Genomic DNA, 15,078 nt, shown 5'->3' on the forward strand with positions numbered 1-15,078 from the left:
ATGAGACAAGAGACACTACAGTTGGTAATACTTCGAAGTGAAATCGGGCACGTCATTTCACGTGACTCGTAGAATAGGGCACATTTTGAATTAGTTGTTTTCGTTTGACGACTGAACTGTGAAACGATCTTGAACATGTACGGAGAAAAAAGGTGACTTTTGTTTTAATTATTTCAGCTTATTATACCAATCATCGAAGTGTAGTTGATGATTTTCGTACTCAACTATAAATATAATAGATTCAACAACAAACTGCTGATTGACCTTAAGCAATCAACTGTGAATATACGAAATTCAACTGTAATGGTATAATTGATTCAACTGTTAATATGATCGATTCAACTGCAATTTTTCAATAAATTCAACTAATTCAACTATAAATATAATCGAGTCAACTATACATTTCTGGTTGTCCTCTCATATTTAACTTCGAATATGATAGATTCAACTTTAAATTTATTCTAGTTTCAACTATAAGTATGATACTTTCAACTACAATTGTATGGTTGAAACTATGTTAGTTCAACTTTGTTTTTAAGATTGATTTTCTGATACTTGACAGGATACCTACACATATGAACTTTTAATGCGTTTCTTGTGAAACAGCTCAGGAAATTCTATTCTCGGCGCGCAGCAAGAGAGAGAGAGCAAGAATAAATTTTCTCGCCGTCGCGTGCAGCTTTTGTAGCCTGCGTTCACAATGGGCAAACAGAACACATTGTATCATTTTGAGGAGCATAACGCCCTTGCAGGGTAAAGACAAGCCGGTCAATTTGTTTCGATGTGTCTGTCCTTCTCATTTGATCGCGTAAGCAACCGGTTTCAAAACGAGGTGGAGGAGGAAGAAGGAATGAATCACCGTCGACCGGAAGCTAAAAAAAATAACTCAGTGAGTCCTGAATATCCTTGGAGCTAGATGGGGTTAAGTTAAGGTTGCCAGATTGCCCACTTTTATCCGAGTTTGCCCGGAAGTTTAAAACAAGATTTGGGAAGTCCGGAAAATCGTTCCGTTTTTGTCTAGATTTATTCACTTTATTGGGCAAATAGAAAAAAAAATAAAACAAATTGTGTCGTAAAAATGTTAAATGTGTCTCCAAAACGAAATTTTTGAACTGGTTTTATAATAAACAATTATGAGAGGTTTTTTAGAAGCCTAAAATACGATTTAAGATTTGTCAATAAGATCTGATAAACAAAATTTTTTATCAATTTTTTTTTAATTTTTGTTGAATAATTTCTGGGTTTTGAAAAAAATTGTCCGGATATTGCCCGGATTTTTGGTCGTCAATTTTGAAATCAAATGCCCGGATTCTGCCAGGTCCGGCCCATATACGTGCTGGAAAAATTCTGGCAACCTTGGGTTAAGTGCATGTTTTTGGAGTAAGAGGAGGCTAAGTGCAAATATTGAATATGTGCAACCGCTTAAACAAACCTTAAAAATGCATGGTTTTTTTTTCAAAAATATATCAAATGCTTCATTTTATTCATGTAGTCGTTGTACATAAATTAACGAAATTTTCGAAGGTGATGGAAAGTATTAGAGAAACATGAAGTATCAAAGAAAGAAAGAATATAAGCCGTAAATATCATTAATTTTTCGAAAAAGATACATCGGCTCATCGTCCATCAACGACGATCTCAACGAAAGCTCCGAGGTCTAGAAGTCTATGTCGGGAATTCCAATTCGATGAAAGTAATCACAGAAAATCTTTCCAATTTCACAGGTTCATCTCCGAAAATCAGAACCTTCAACACAAATGTCAAAAATTTGTCATTCGCGCTTGATAGCCTGGCAACTGGATAACTTTGACTGGCATCAAGTGATGATCTTTAAATTTCAGACCGATGCGTAGAACTTAAAACGAAAACGGGAAAAACGAAAGTTTGGTTTTATTGCTAAATCACTTAGAAAACATAGAACGTCGCGATCTGGTGTTACCTCTGAAAAACAATTGTTACCTCTGAAAAACAAACGGTTTTCCGATTTTTGAAGTCCTAGAAGCTCCAGAAAGTCGATTTTAACAAATTTTTTTTCGAGATAATACCAGATTTCGTCGTTTTATGCATTCTTTAGTCATTTGGCATCAAAATAAGATAGCATAAAATTTAGATTTGTAAGAATTTCTTTGGTCCCCTCTTAGGTGATTTTTGAGGGTCAGAAAATCGAAACTTTGAGCACTTTGAGGCACCCCTAAAATGAAGCCCGATTGAGGTAAAATTTTGAACAGGGTAGTTTTTTTTGAGCCAATATACAAAATGTAGGTACATATATGATCGATTTTTCAAAATTTCAAAATGCAATTTTGCAAATTGCAAAATGCATTACCACCCTGGCGTAAATAGTTAGCAGTTTGCATACTCACATAATAAGCTTTGATGGTACTGTCGGTCCGTACATTGAGCTCCAATCGCTCGATCTCTTCCTCGCAGTAAATGGGAAACTGGAATCCCGGGACGCCGGAATCGTTATAAGCAGCTTCCTGGTATACTCTAGGTACGGCATGATGCAGATTGCCAATCCTTTTTCTGCCTATAATAAAGACAATAAAATCCGTATCACATAACGAATCCGTTTTCAAAATGGGTAACTTATAGCTATGCAGGAACAAAAAGTTATAAATTCAAACAACGCTTTTATTAGTCACTCGTTTTCTTCGAGCACATCGTATTGAAACGGATTTGATATCGTTTTTTGTCGGTAGCCCCGCGTTCGTAATTTATGATTCAACCTGGATATGATTTTGGTGATTGTGGCTCTCAGGTTGTCCTCGTTCAAGCCGTCGTTTCGCCAGGCGGCTGTAATAAATTAGATACACTGTTAGAACTACTTTCCAAAGGAATTCGACCAATAAAAAGGTTTACCGAGTAAGCAGTTGGTAAAAATGATATAATCTCGCATAGCTTTCTTCTTGTGAATTTTGGACCGATTCGTCATACCGTGGTAGTTGAAGTTCAGCAGCGACTCATCGCTAAAGACAAACGGAAATGCGCTGGTTATGTTCATGCGGGGAGACTTGCATTTGCGTAGGTATGTAATCTGTAAACAAATAGATTCATGGTCAGATTGAATCCAAAATGAGGGCTTTCACTTCAGTAAGATCAGAACACAAAAGCTTGGAAACGATCAAATCAAACTACAAAAATCTTACTTACATATTTCTCTTGAATGTCCGGGTTGTCTCGGACGGCAGCCTCGAGTGCTTCCACTTCTTCATCAGTTTGTAGTGGAAAATGTATTCCATACGCTGCTAGCTCGTTTGTGATTGTCTCTAAACCGGCAAGGTGGAATGGGTTTTTTCTTGGAAAAAAACTTCTATAATCGCGTTCCTCCTCCGCCGAGTAAAAATCTAAAACAAATACGAAACCGATCACCTGTATTAGCAATGGGTGTTAAACAACAGGTTAAGTTGTTTTGTACGATTAATAATCAATCGGATTTTTAGGCAACTGGGATTTTATTTGGTTTATTTTTCAAAAGCTACTTTCGAGTCCTTGGAACATTTAACTCATTCTTTGATGAAATGTGCAAAAAATTATCAGAAATCTGAAAAAATTGAAATGGTTAAAAGATTTTAAAAAAAGTTCCTCAAAATGTACCTATGCATACCTGCTGAAAAAAATATATACTGTACAACATTGTAGCTCGAAAACCACCGAAAAGTTCACGGAAGTATCATTTGATTTACTTTTTTCTGCAGCTCCATTATCATCCTGGTCGAATCGATGGTTCCCAAACGTCTCAGAGAGGCAATACGATTTTTTATTTTAAGAACTTCCTTCCCTGAAAAGTAATTGTTAACGAATTAGTTGAACGGAGGTTCGTAAATGATGTCTTGTATGAAGAAATGCACATAGAAGTCAATAAAACGATTCGGCACTCAGTAATAAATCTAAACCCTTTTATTAGATTGAGATGATTTTTCAATTTCATTCGTTAGTTTTCTTTTTCCGGTGACGGAATCGAGCCCCCCGGATGCGAGTGTTGACCAAGGTGATGGCGCTTGAGAGATGACGTTGGACATCTGTCGGTTTCTCAAAATCCGACCAGGCTTCTGTTGGGCGAGTAAAAGTAAAACAACCAAATCATTTCAGAGCAACAACTCGAATAGACCGGCACACATACCGTAAACACATTCGGTAAACACCCAGTAATCCTTCATGGCAAATTTCTTTTCACCGGAAAAGTTACAACGGCCACTGTAGTTGAAACTCGCCAGCGCATTGTCCGTGAATAGTTTCAGGAAAGCCACCTGGGGTTTTGGGTGGTTCATATGCGTTTTGCGCAGCAAATCGATCTGTGAGAAAACAAAACAAAAATATATGATAATTATTAGAGGTTCCTATTTTTTGAGAGATTTTAGGCCTAAGTTTAAATTCATTCCGATTTTTAAAGGTTCTTCAAGTTACAGAAATTCACATACCAACTTAAACTGAATCATTCTAAGTTCGCAGTCTATAAAAGTCTAATTTAGATTTTGAAGCGAAATTCATAGACTTCAAAACGTTTCTTTACTTTATTAAAGGAAAAATGTTCCGTATGTCAATAAAAATTTGGCAATACACGTGCTTTTCTATGAACTTTTAGTGATTGTAACCGATACGCGGCTCAGAGATGGTTAATACCAATAAAGCCTGGTAGTTGTACAAAAAAATATTAACCTTCAGTGAACTTTTTGGTTCCATTTGACACTAATTTGGAACTTTAGAACCTTGAATAGAACAGTAATTTTTGTGTTGACCATTATTTAAATTTTTATTTTGGAAAGCTTTCGTTGAAAAGCGCTTTCGATTTGATCTATCTATCTTCATACAGAGCGACAAGTTTCTTTGCTATCTCAAAATGCCTCGACCATTAAGAAAAGAAAAAGTGCAAACAAATTAGCTGCTTACATACTGACGTTTGATGGTTGGTTGGCCCCGTATTGCCATCTCCAAAAGTTCAACATCGGCTGGTGTTTGAAGGGGAAAGGTGAATCCTTTCACAGAACGATCGTGTATGTCGCTGCCCTCGTCACTTTCTCTGACGCGATCAGCTTTGATGGCTTTGGTGGCTTTTCGCGATGGGCGATGAATCACGAGGCTGGATATATCTGGATCTTCTTCCTCGCGAACATCGTCGTTGACAACCGGCGACGACTTTTGATGCATTCCGAGACCCGATATTCCGGTACCGATGATTTCATGCTTCAAGTACGATTCGGGGGCCACTTGGACAATAAACACACGCTGCTTCCGATCGGTAGGCGTTGTACCTTTTGGAAATGATAAAAAATATATGAGAGAATTGTCACACATATATGTATGAATACAGATTACAACAATTAAAGAATAAACGAAAATAATTGAGACAATATTTATTTAAAAAAGCTCTTGATGAGCAATTCAGGATTCTCTGTTTGCATTCAAATAAATATTATGTGTACGTAAGTAGATACACAAAGCTTCAACTTTAATTGATAAAAAAAACGAAATGTACAGATGAATAATTTTTGATTAATTTTATCTATATTCCGCTTATTTTTTTCCTTTGCCTTCTTTTCGCTAACACTTCTTGACATCGATCTACATAGTCTACTTCGGATATTGTCACGATTTGCTATTCTGCGCTCCGGTCGTAGAGGGAAGCGTGAATCCTTGAGCCGTTGGTTTACAATTACTGTTGTTAGCATAGCGCTCACTTATGTGTCGATCAAGTTGGGCCAATTCCAGACGCAATAAATCTTGCCTGCTTCTTGTAGAACAATTCGGTCCTGCGATGGAGGAAAACGTCTTAAGTATTGTATTAATTATTAATTTTGTTTTCTTACAAATATATTTCGAGGAAGCTATGATTTTTTTATTCACAAATTTGTTCGTTTATTTCATTTTGAACGATCTTTCAAAAGCATTTTCTGAATGATTTGGGATCGTTTGCGTCTTTTAATGCTCGACAACTGACGCCGAACGTTGACCTTCAATAACATCTCATTCAATTGATCATAAAGTTCAGATTCCGTTAAACCGCAGGACTGCCAAGCCTCTATAAAACAGTTGGTAAAAATTTGGTAAGTTCGCATGCATTTGTTTGAGCATTCAGCCGCCGATTGGTCCATGGAAAAGTTATAGAGGGATAGATCCGTGAATAGTTGCCCGAAAATTTCTTCGATTGACGATCTGGGTTTTCTAGCTAGGTAGGTTATCTGTGAATATTAAAACAAAAGTTATTCCGGAGAGTTGAAAAAAAATGTTTTGAGACTTAACATATTCCTTGCGAATGGATGGATCAGATCTAACGACGCTTTCCAGTCGTTCAACGTCTTCTTCGCAGAACAACGGGAAACTGAATCCGGTAACTGAAATTGGTTAGAAAAACTGTTAGAAAATTTTATTTTTGTTTCACATAAACACAACAAATGGAAAGTGATAGAAAAGATGGAGTTCTGAAACTATTCTACATTGTATTTCTATTCCATGTTTGTATTTGATTCGTTTTGCTTTTCGAGTGACTGCATCAGCCGTTTGCGCTGATTGTACTGGTTCGAACGCCGACGACCACTTATTTTTGTTACCAGCTTCTGCATGATATCGGCAAGCTGCTCCAGCGAGTTCACGCCGCAGGAAGTCCAGGCCTCTGAAATGATGGAGAAGAAAAATACTTTCGTCAATGTTTCGAAGAGCTATTAGACCGTTAATGTTCTGTTACTAATGAAGGTACCCAAGTAACTGAAAAGTTCAATACAAAGGGTTTATACCAGTTTAATTAGCCCTCTCAACCATGCATATCAGATTACTCTTATTTATTTTTTCGGTGATTTCAATCCGTCAAGGTGATTCATCCCCAATTCTGATTGCATTGTACTCTTTCAAAATTTAATTTCTTTTAAATGCCTACTTGGAAGTTTTTCCGTTCTAAGAGTAAGTTCACTGGTGTTGGGAGAAAGTGGTAGAAATTTTGACACTTACGGCACATTTTGAAAATTTTGCCATGCAAAAACATTTTCAAGATCAGTGGCCTTCTAGTTTTTTACAACACGTGTTGTATTTTCGCATGCTGTGATGCAAAAATAGCAATATTTTTATCACATACGGCTGAAATAGAAAAAGTGTTGTAAAAAAATACAACGCCCCAAGATCTTGAAAACATTTTTGCATGGTAAAATTTTCAAAATGTCAAAATTTCTTCCATTTTTTCCCAACACCAGTGAACTTGCTCTAAAGGGATGAATTTCTGAAGCTGGAAATTTAAAATACATGCGAGTGCTTAGCTCCCAATTGGTTAATTAAAAACATGTAGATGATCAAAGTAATATAGTCACCAGAAAAGCACCTTTGTAGTCGAATCGCTTTTCTAACTTTTCAAGTTCGAAGTGTCAATCATTGAGCTCACTTTACGAATCGACCTTGTGTTACCCAAGGAAGCAAGTTGGGACCCCTATTATTTAAAGACGTTTCTTAGGTGAACGACCTGTCCGACGCAAAAGGCTTTTGGGTCTCAAAATTTCCGGATGCAGCCGGAAGACTAAACGGCCTCTTTCAACTCGATTGTATTAATCAGGGAAGAACAATCGTCAAATCTCTTAGTCAGTTCAGTTTTTTGTTTCATTTAGTTTGGCCTTTTTTTATTTATTCAAACGTTTTTGTTCGATGCATTAACATTGAAAATGTGTAGGTACATCAATTTATTATATTATCGAATCTTATTTTTAAGTTGCTATGTATCTTTTGGTAACTCTTATTTTATTGCAATGAGTCTTTATTAAAGGCCTTTTACTGAACGGGTAAAAATCGAACAGCTGTCGCCAACTGTGTGAAAATGATGATCTTCCACATTTTCGATTGTCACGGGAGGGGGTGGCTGGGAAGTGATTCTTTTCTTGGAGTTTTGGTTACTGTAGTGAAGTGATTGCTTTTCGGTTGTTGCTTGATTGTTTTCTTTGATTTGACGCTTAACGACATCGGCATAAGATAAGTTGGTGCTTATTCTTCTACTTTTTTGCGTGCCGCTGTCAGCGTTATTCGATGGTCGGTTTTCAATTTTAGAGCTGTGGATTCTAACATCCATACCTATCAGTATGCGAGTGGTTTTGTTGGCAATTCAGCCAGAATTTTATTTGGTAGTGCTATTTATACTATACTATAGTGATTAGATGAACAAATTGTACAACCGATCTGGTTATGACATCTAATTTTTGGGTGGCCGTAAGTCAAATATTGCCAACAATAATCGGTTGGGGTAGTAGGGTCTTGTTCTGACTCTCAACAGTCCAAAATTTATAAATTCCGGTTTGTTTAGCACGTAAAATCATTTAATAAAACCTTCCTTGTAGGTAGGTTTTCCGTGTTTATCCATTCGTGAATGATTCGACCAGGATTGTCTCCTGGTGAAGGACTCACGCATTCACTTTTCACGCATCCAGTAAAAAAAAAACAATTGTTTTTTGTTCCTAAACTAGTACACTCTTGAAAATGCGACTGATCGTCTCGAAAGCAGAGAGTGAACTGCTTTTTGGTAACTTGGGTATCACCAATGAAATGTGTAAATTTTATACAAATCTGTTCCAATAAGATAAAGTTCTACTCACCGATCATGCAATCGGTGAAGATGTCCATCGACTTCATAGGCCGCCGGGGAAAGCGTGGATTTTTACTCTCGTTCCAGGCGTACAGTGTCATCGCTTCGTCGGTGAAAAACTTGCCGAAACACTCGAATATGTCCATGTGGCGCGGTTTGCGTTCCATCAAATGTTGGATGTATTGTCGCCGAATAATCTCATTCGACTGAACGGTTTCCTCCAACCGTTCGATCTCATCTGCCGTCTTCAGCGGGAAGCTGAACCCCTCGACCTTGGTACGCTCCCGACGTTCCGGTCTCCGGAACGGCTCCAGATACTGCAAAAGATTGGTCAACGTTTTCTTGGGACTTTTTCCTGCAATAAAAAATCGATTAGTTTCTCGATGATTGTGAGCTGTTTTTAATTAGCAAAACTGTATTATGCTTAAAAAAAAATTTGTATAAGCAACATAATCACGATTAATTTGTTAATTTTATTTGGTCAAAATAACTAGGCAAAATTTTCATCACGATTCCATTCGTTTGTTTTTCTTCTTTAAAGCTTGTTTCTTCGTATACCGTCGGCGACATATGTGATACACAGTTTTCTTTAGTTGGTCCACCAGTGTCGCATGTTCGATTCCATGGCTTTGCCACGCTTCTGCAAGAAGAAATTTACTTATAGATTATGCTTTTTAATCAAGTCAAGTGAACAACCTACCGAACATACAGCTGTAGAAAATCTCATACTTTTGCATCGCTTTTTTGGGCGTACGGGGAAAGTCTGCTTTCTCCAGACCGTGCCAGTTGTAGTTGGTCATTGCTTCGTCCGAGAAAAACTTGCTGAACACCTGAACGATGGTCAATCGGATCGGTTTGAGCGCATTGAGGTAGAATATCTGCAAATAATAGAAAGTTTGATTAGTTTTGTAAGTACATACAAGTTTTCTGAAGAGTGATTGGCTTCAAATAGTGATGTCCATGTTAGAAACGAAGAGTACCGACTCGTTCGTATGCGTAACTGGGAGGACTTTTTTCATAAGAGAGAAAAATATCGGGTTGAAATATTAACTCACATATTGCTCTCGAATGCTCAGATCTCGCTGTACGGCTTGTTCTAGCCGTTCGATCTCGCTCTCGCTTTGAATGGGAAATCGGAATCCCCTGACTACGGGCACCGAACCGACCTGTGAGAGCGATCGCAATTCTTCATCAAGCTGGATCAGCTCTTGGCGAAGTGATTTCACCCGAGCCCACTGATCCCGGTTGCCGTCACCGACGCTCCGATTCAAACGCTCCAATTCAAAGCTTATGACCGACATGCGGGCTTTAGGTTCCACGGGCACTACGGAAAACGAACGTTAAATGGATTAGAACTATTATTAGGGTAGTTGGAATTAAGATCAAGTACTGGAAAACCATCGTTTGACCATGAATACAATTTATTGACAGTCACATATTTTTTGCGTTTTTTAGAAACATTCTTCCACAATAACTTCGAACCAATTTCTAATTTTTATGATCACGCGTAGTGATACGTTCGATCGATTTCTTCGCACGAAACGTTCGCTGCCTCATCCGATTGCGGCTCTGCTTGATCGCGCTGACCAGTTGGTTGGATAGCTCATGCGAATCCAATCCGTGTGAGCCAAATGCTTCTGTAAATCCAAATCATATAGGTTGTAAGTTATAAGCTAAAGGAACAGAATCACCACAATTCTCATACCTAGAAAACAGCTTGAAAATATCGAATACCCTTTCATCGGTAGCTTGGATTTGCCGGATGCGTTCGATCCGTGGTAGTTGTACGACACGAGAGCTTCGTCGGAGAAAATCATCGGTAAAAATTGGATCAGGGACATCGATTTTGGTTTTTTTCGATAAATGTACTCGACCTGCGGAAGAATTGTGTAAACGAACAAACATATTTTATTGATTTGTAGTACAGATTTTCACACTTGGCTTATAAAGTCCAAGAAGTAAATCCCAAAAGAGAAAAAAAAGCTTTCCTTTCCCTTTTTTTTCTGAATATGGTGCAAAGTTTCATTAAATTGTTAATTTTCCTTAAAAAATCAGTGAAAGTTCTAACGGCGTGTTCGTAAATTGATTTTTTCTATCGAAGTGATTTTTTCTATCGATGTTGGCGTTCGTGAATTAAACAAACTGTATGCAAAAGCATTGGAAGGTGATTTGACATCTACCAAACAAATCGATGCATCACCCAAACAAATCAGTTTACGAACACGCCGTAATATGCGTTGTAAGCCTACTTGGTTGAAGAATTCTACTGAATCGAAGCAATCGAAAGATTCCCTTCAAGCGCAATCGAAAACGCTCACGGAAGGATATTTACTATCTTGCTGTCGAAATACCGGTATCTGAACATTTCTTATACCGTGGTTGAATTAAAGGGAATCTTTCGATTGTGATGTGAGTTTAATTACCGGATAATCGACTTACATATTGATCGTGCACCTCGTGATCATTCTGGACGGCCGCCTCGAGTCGCTCGATGTCCTCCTGTTCGGTCAACGGAAACTGGAACCCCTCGACGGCAATCGATCGATCCAGGCAGATTTCTTGGGCCAGCGAATCGGCCGATACCGTTGGCAGTTTGGCCTGCAAGGTCTGCAGCTCACGCTGTAGGGTTTCGATCTGCGGCATCACCGGGTTGCCTTCGTACAGCTCGAATTCGGCGCTCACTTTCTGCAGGTAGTAGATCCGTTTCTGTAGCTTGGTAATTTTGTTCACTACAGATGACGATGGACGAAGAAAAATGGGTCAGTGAATGTCGGGCTTGGTTGATCAGATATATTGGAGTCGAGTTATTTGAAAGTAGGTTACGGGTTTGGTCTCAAAATAAATTTTATTTCTACAACTGCTAAAACACAGGTTGATTCCATAGGCGAATTGCTTGATTCGATGTTTTACTAATTCACGATTTCGTACACCCTCGAACGTTAAATCTAAAAACGAAAAAAACAGAAGATTATTAGGATACCGTAGATTGCGTTGGACTCAATGCAGCAGAAAATTCTTCGTTATTAAACAAAAACTTATCAAGTTGTTCAGAATGTATTCAAAAACATATTTGTAAGCATCTAACTGAAGTGAATTATCTACTACTGTTGATCATGCTCAATTTTCTGGTTTGAGGAGTAAGATTCGCTCAGTGCCGTTGCCTTGCGGAGGATGTCCTTCTGAAGCATGGCGCTTAAATCCTCATCGGTGAAATCGATCAGCATTCCGATTTGGTGTCGGTTCATCGGCGCATGGTTGTGATTCCCATTCAACACTACGCAGGTTTTGTTCTTGTTCAAGCGTATCCGGCCTTTGCACTTGAGCGTATTCTTTTTGTCACACACCCACTTGCTGGACTTTTCCGTCGTGTACGATCGGTTAAAAAAGTTCCCCTGGAAGTACAGCTTCAAAGAGTTCCGGTGGCCAATTTTAAACAGCGGTTTTCCTATAACTAATAAAAGAAAGAGCTGATTAGTTTAAATTTATCCTAGGATCCATACCAATATAACAAATGAGATCATTTAGTGACTAAATGTTTGATTAGGACTCGAACTTATTTATTTTCGGTTCATGATTTCTCTACATTATGCTTTTCGTCAAAACAATTTTCGCAAGTCCACTGTCCGCCAGGACAAGCTGAGCAGTATGTGATTATTTTCCCCAGATGCTTTTTGTATTCGGGGTCTTGAATGATACGGATGCAATTCACACAGAATCCCTTGTTTCGAGCCCGCTTCAACAACATCAGCGTATGGCCGTTGCTGAGCTGTTTGACGATGTGATCGGCAGACAAGCTCGGTGAATTCGGATGCAGAGTTAAAACCTTACTTATATCTGGAACAACGACGGTAACTTTCTCCTTCTTTATTGGCGAGATGGCTTTAGCTGCACGTTTAATTTTGACCTTTCTTAGGATGATTGGAAGCTTTTCGCATGTCATGTTGTTTCCTAGGATAGAGGAAAAGCAATATTAGTGTGGGGAAGAGAAGTGTTATCTGGTTCGACATAAAGAAGAAGGTCGTTTATGATTGTTTAAAATAGTGTTTATTGATATTGATCCGTTTCCTGCGAAAAAGAAAGGAAGGAATAAAACATCAACAGACTGATTTCAAAGAGGTAGGATCACCGTACATTCCACACTGGCAAAGCAGAAGCGAGCACAATATTTCCAATATCATTCGCTTCGTGATTGTGTTCCACATTAAGCAGCATCAATTGCTTGCCTTTCGTCTTGAGCGATGCTTTACATTTGTGCTTCCGTGAATTTTTGCACCTCCAGTAGATAACATTTTCCGATCCGATCGTGGTGGCCCGGATGTATGGGAAACCTTCGAACACCAAATTTCCGTTTCGATTATAACTGTACGGTTGATCGCAGAGCAACGCTTTCACCCGATTACTGTTTGGTTTTGGCTGAGATGACAGCACCTGGTAAACTACTGCGGTTCCTGAAAACGAGGAATACCTACATTAGTTTTAGGAAGATTGATGAAATCAAATTGGAAATTATGTCAAGAAAAAAAAAAGAGAGTACAAGTATCATTGTTTATTTGTTCTCAACGTTTTGATTATCAGAAAGCAAAGCTAAACCTGTCTCATGTTCTGTTTGACGCGTTCTTCCTTTGCTTACGTCGGCGCAGCAATTTCTGGAGGTCACCTGGTTTCCGGCGTTTGTCAATCAGGTAATGATTGTGTTGCCCTCCCTCGATCAGCACTATTCTGCCGTTGGATGTCCGTATCCGAGATCGACACCCGAGCGGCTTGAACTGAATACACCGCCAATAAATTGTGTTTTTCTTGGTGCTGTGACGAGAGTAGGGAAACCCATCCAGCCACAACTGTAAACATCCCTTGGAACCCATCTTGTACTCCGCAACGTGATTGGCGTAACCTGGAAGCAGGAAAGTTATCGTTATTCATTTGCAAATAAAAATTCCTTCGCAGGTAGCCGTAAAAACTAGACAAAAAATTACATAACAGTCATATAAAATAGGTACTTTCGATTTATTTCGATTCTATTGAAAGTTCACGTTGGTCTCTACGGAATCGCGCGTCCTGGTTTCTCGCTTTCGCTGATGGAGCAGCCTTCGAAGGACACCATTCTTTCGCCGGTCCATTTGCATCGGGTGGTTGTGTTGGGCGTCAATCACTTGCACCACGGATTTTGTGTCTTTGCCGGTTTTGGCGCGTGCTTTGCAACTGCAAACGAAAACGCAGACAAAAGAATATTAGTCATATGATTCTTTAAGATTCTATGAAATGCGCATAAGGTCAGAAAATATTTGAAAAAAAAAATCACATACCCAAGCGGTTTGTAGTGTACGCATCGGTAATTGATCGCGTTTTCCTTGATACGTTCCCGAGTGAAGCGATAGCCGTCGATACTCAGCTGCATTCCACCCCTGGCGCTCATAATGTATTGCACCTCGTGCTTATCAACTATGGTGGTGGACGAACAAAACACAGAATTACTATTTCAAATATATAAAAAAAATGAATAAAATTTAAAAAAAAGGGAAGCAAATGTTTTTTTTTCTTAAAGTTCAACGAATTTATTTTAAAAATAATCTAAACAAAACAACCCTCAATAATGGGTCAGTTTCTTCAGGGTTCCGCGGGGTCTACGCTCTGTCAGTATCGCATGGTTGTGCGACGCTCGCACTATCGTATAGGTGGGTTCAGTGTAGGCATTCAATCGCTCTATGATCCTCGCTTTGCATCTGAAACGTAAGAAAAGACTCGTGTGAGACAAAGATTGCGGACTAATTTGAGTTTGAAAAAGAACGGTGATCAATTTTGCCGTTACCAGACATGCTAAATAAGTCAAAATGGGACATGAGAAGTATTTGTCCCTAATCCGTTACTAAAGACTAATGGATAATCTTCATTTACCGCACAGCACATAACAAATTGTCCCATGGGTAATTCGTTAAACGTTGATCGAGAGCAAGGTAGCGGCATGGATAAATGACTCTCCAGATTATTATAAAAATACCCATGATTACCTATCTTATGTATGTCACATGCCGGCAGTGCATGCCGAAAGGACGAAATTCGTTGAAGCGTATAATAAAACCAAATCGTTCATCGTAAGTTTCCTGGCTAACGAGCTTACCTGGAAACGGTACGGGTCAAGGTCAGGGCTCGTAAGATGTGGAACGCTCTTGAGGATTCTTTTGCGAGGAAATCTATCAGCGCTCAGAATCTGCTACGGAAGCAACGGAGCAGGATGAAGTTACGAGAAGGAGAATCGATACGGGCGCATCTGTAGCCCTATGAAGATTTGTTGCGGCAGCATTGAAGATTTCGTTATTTTAAACCCTACCAGATTTTTACGATCCACTGGTGATCGCACTTGAAAATCTTTCCGAGGAAAATTTGACTCTGTAGGTGGCTTAGCAGCATTTGATTGCCGAAGAGATAAAGCGTACCGGACGACAAGAGGAATCTGGAGAATCGAAGGCAGTTCGATGTTCCTTGTGATGAAGAAGAAGCACCGTATCTTTCGGAAACCAGAGCGCTCTCTT

The 15,078-nt window shown here is 38.9% G+C and overlaps 1 protein-coding gene across 9 annotated transcripts in view; it reads right to left on the reverse strand.

Annotated features, from left to right (window-relative positions):
* Window positions 1-2,620: 2,620 nt before the first annotated feature.
* The window catches only part of LOC129746062 (modifier of mdg4-like), a 96,902-nt gene continuing 84,444 nt past the window's right edge, over window positions 2,621-15,078 (reverse strand). Inside the window, exons 5-7 of one of the 9 annotated variants that reach the window (XM_055739523.1) lie at window positions 3,154-3,347; window positions 2,863-3,037; window positions 2,621-2,796 (exon numbers count right to left, since the gene is read on the reverse strand). In XM_055739523.1, the coding sequence (XP_055595498.1) occupies window positions 2,642-2,796; window positions 2,863-3,037; window positions 3,154-3,347 (524 nt within the window). In that variant the 3' untranslated portion in view covers window positions 2,621-2,641. Of the gene's footprint in view, window positions 2,797-2,862; window positions 3,038-3,153; window positions 3,348-3,877; window positions 4,053-4,123; window positions 4,296-4,890; window positions 5,253-6,423; window positions 6,611-8,561; window positions 8,907-10,024; window positions 10,189-10,256; window positions 10,426-10,990; window positions 11,281-11,637; window positions 12,003-12,104; window positions 12,500-13,131; window positions 13,443-13,536; window positions 13,751-13,854; window positions 13,991-14,120; window positions 14,272-15,078 lie in introns of those variants that run through there. The other 8 variants (XM_055739496.1, XM_055739506.1, XM_055739531.1 and 5 more) reach the window with 8 other exon arrangements.

The sequence above is a fragment of the Uranotaenia lowii genome, chromosome 1 (genome assembly GCF_029784155.1).
Source record: "Uranotaenia lowii strain MFRU-FL chromosome 1, ASM2978415v1, whole genome shotgun sequence".
NCBI classification, from domain to species: Eukaryota; Metazoa; Arthropoda; class Insecta; order Diptera; family Culicidae; genus Uranotaenia; species Uranotaenia lowii.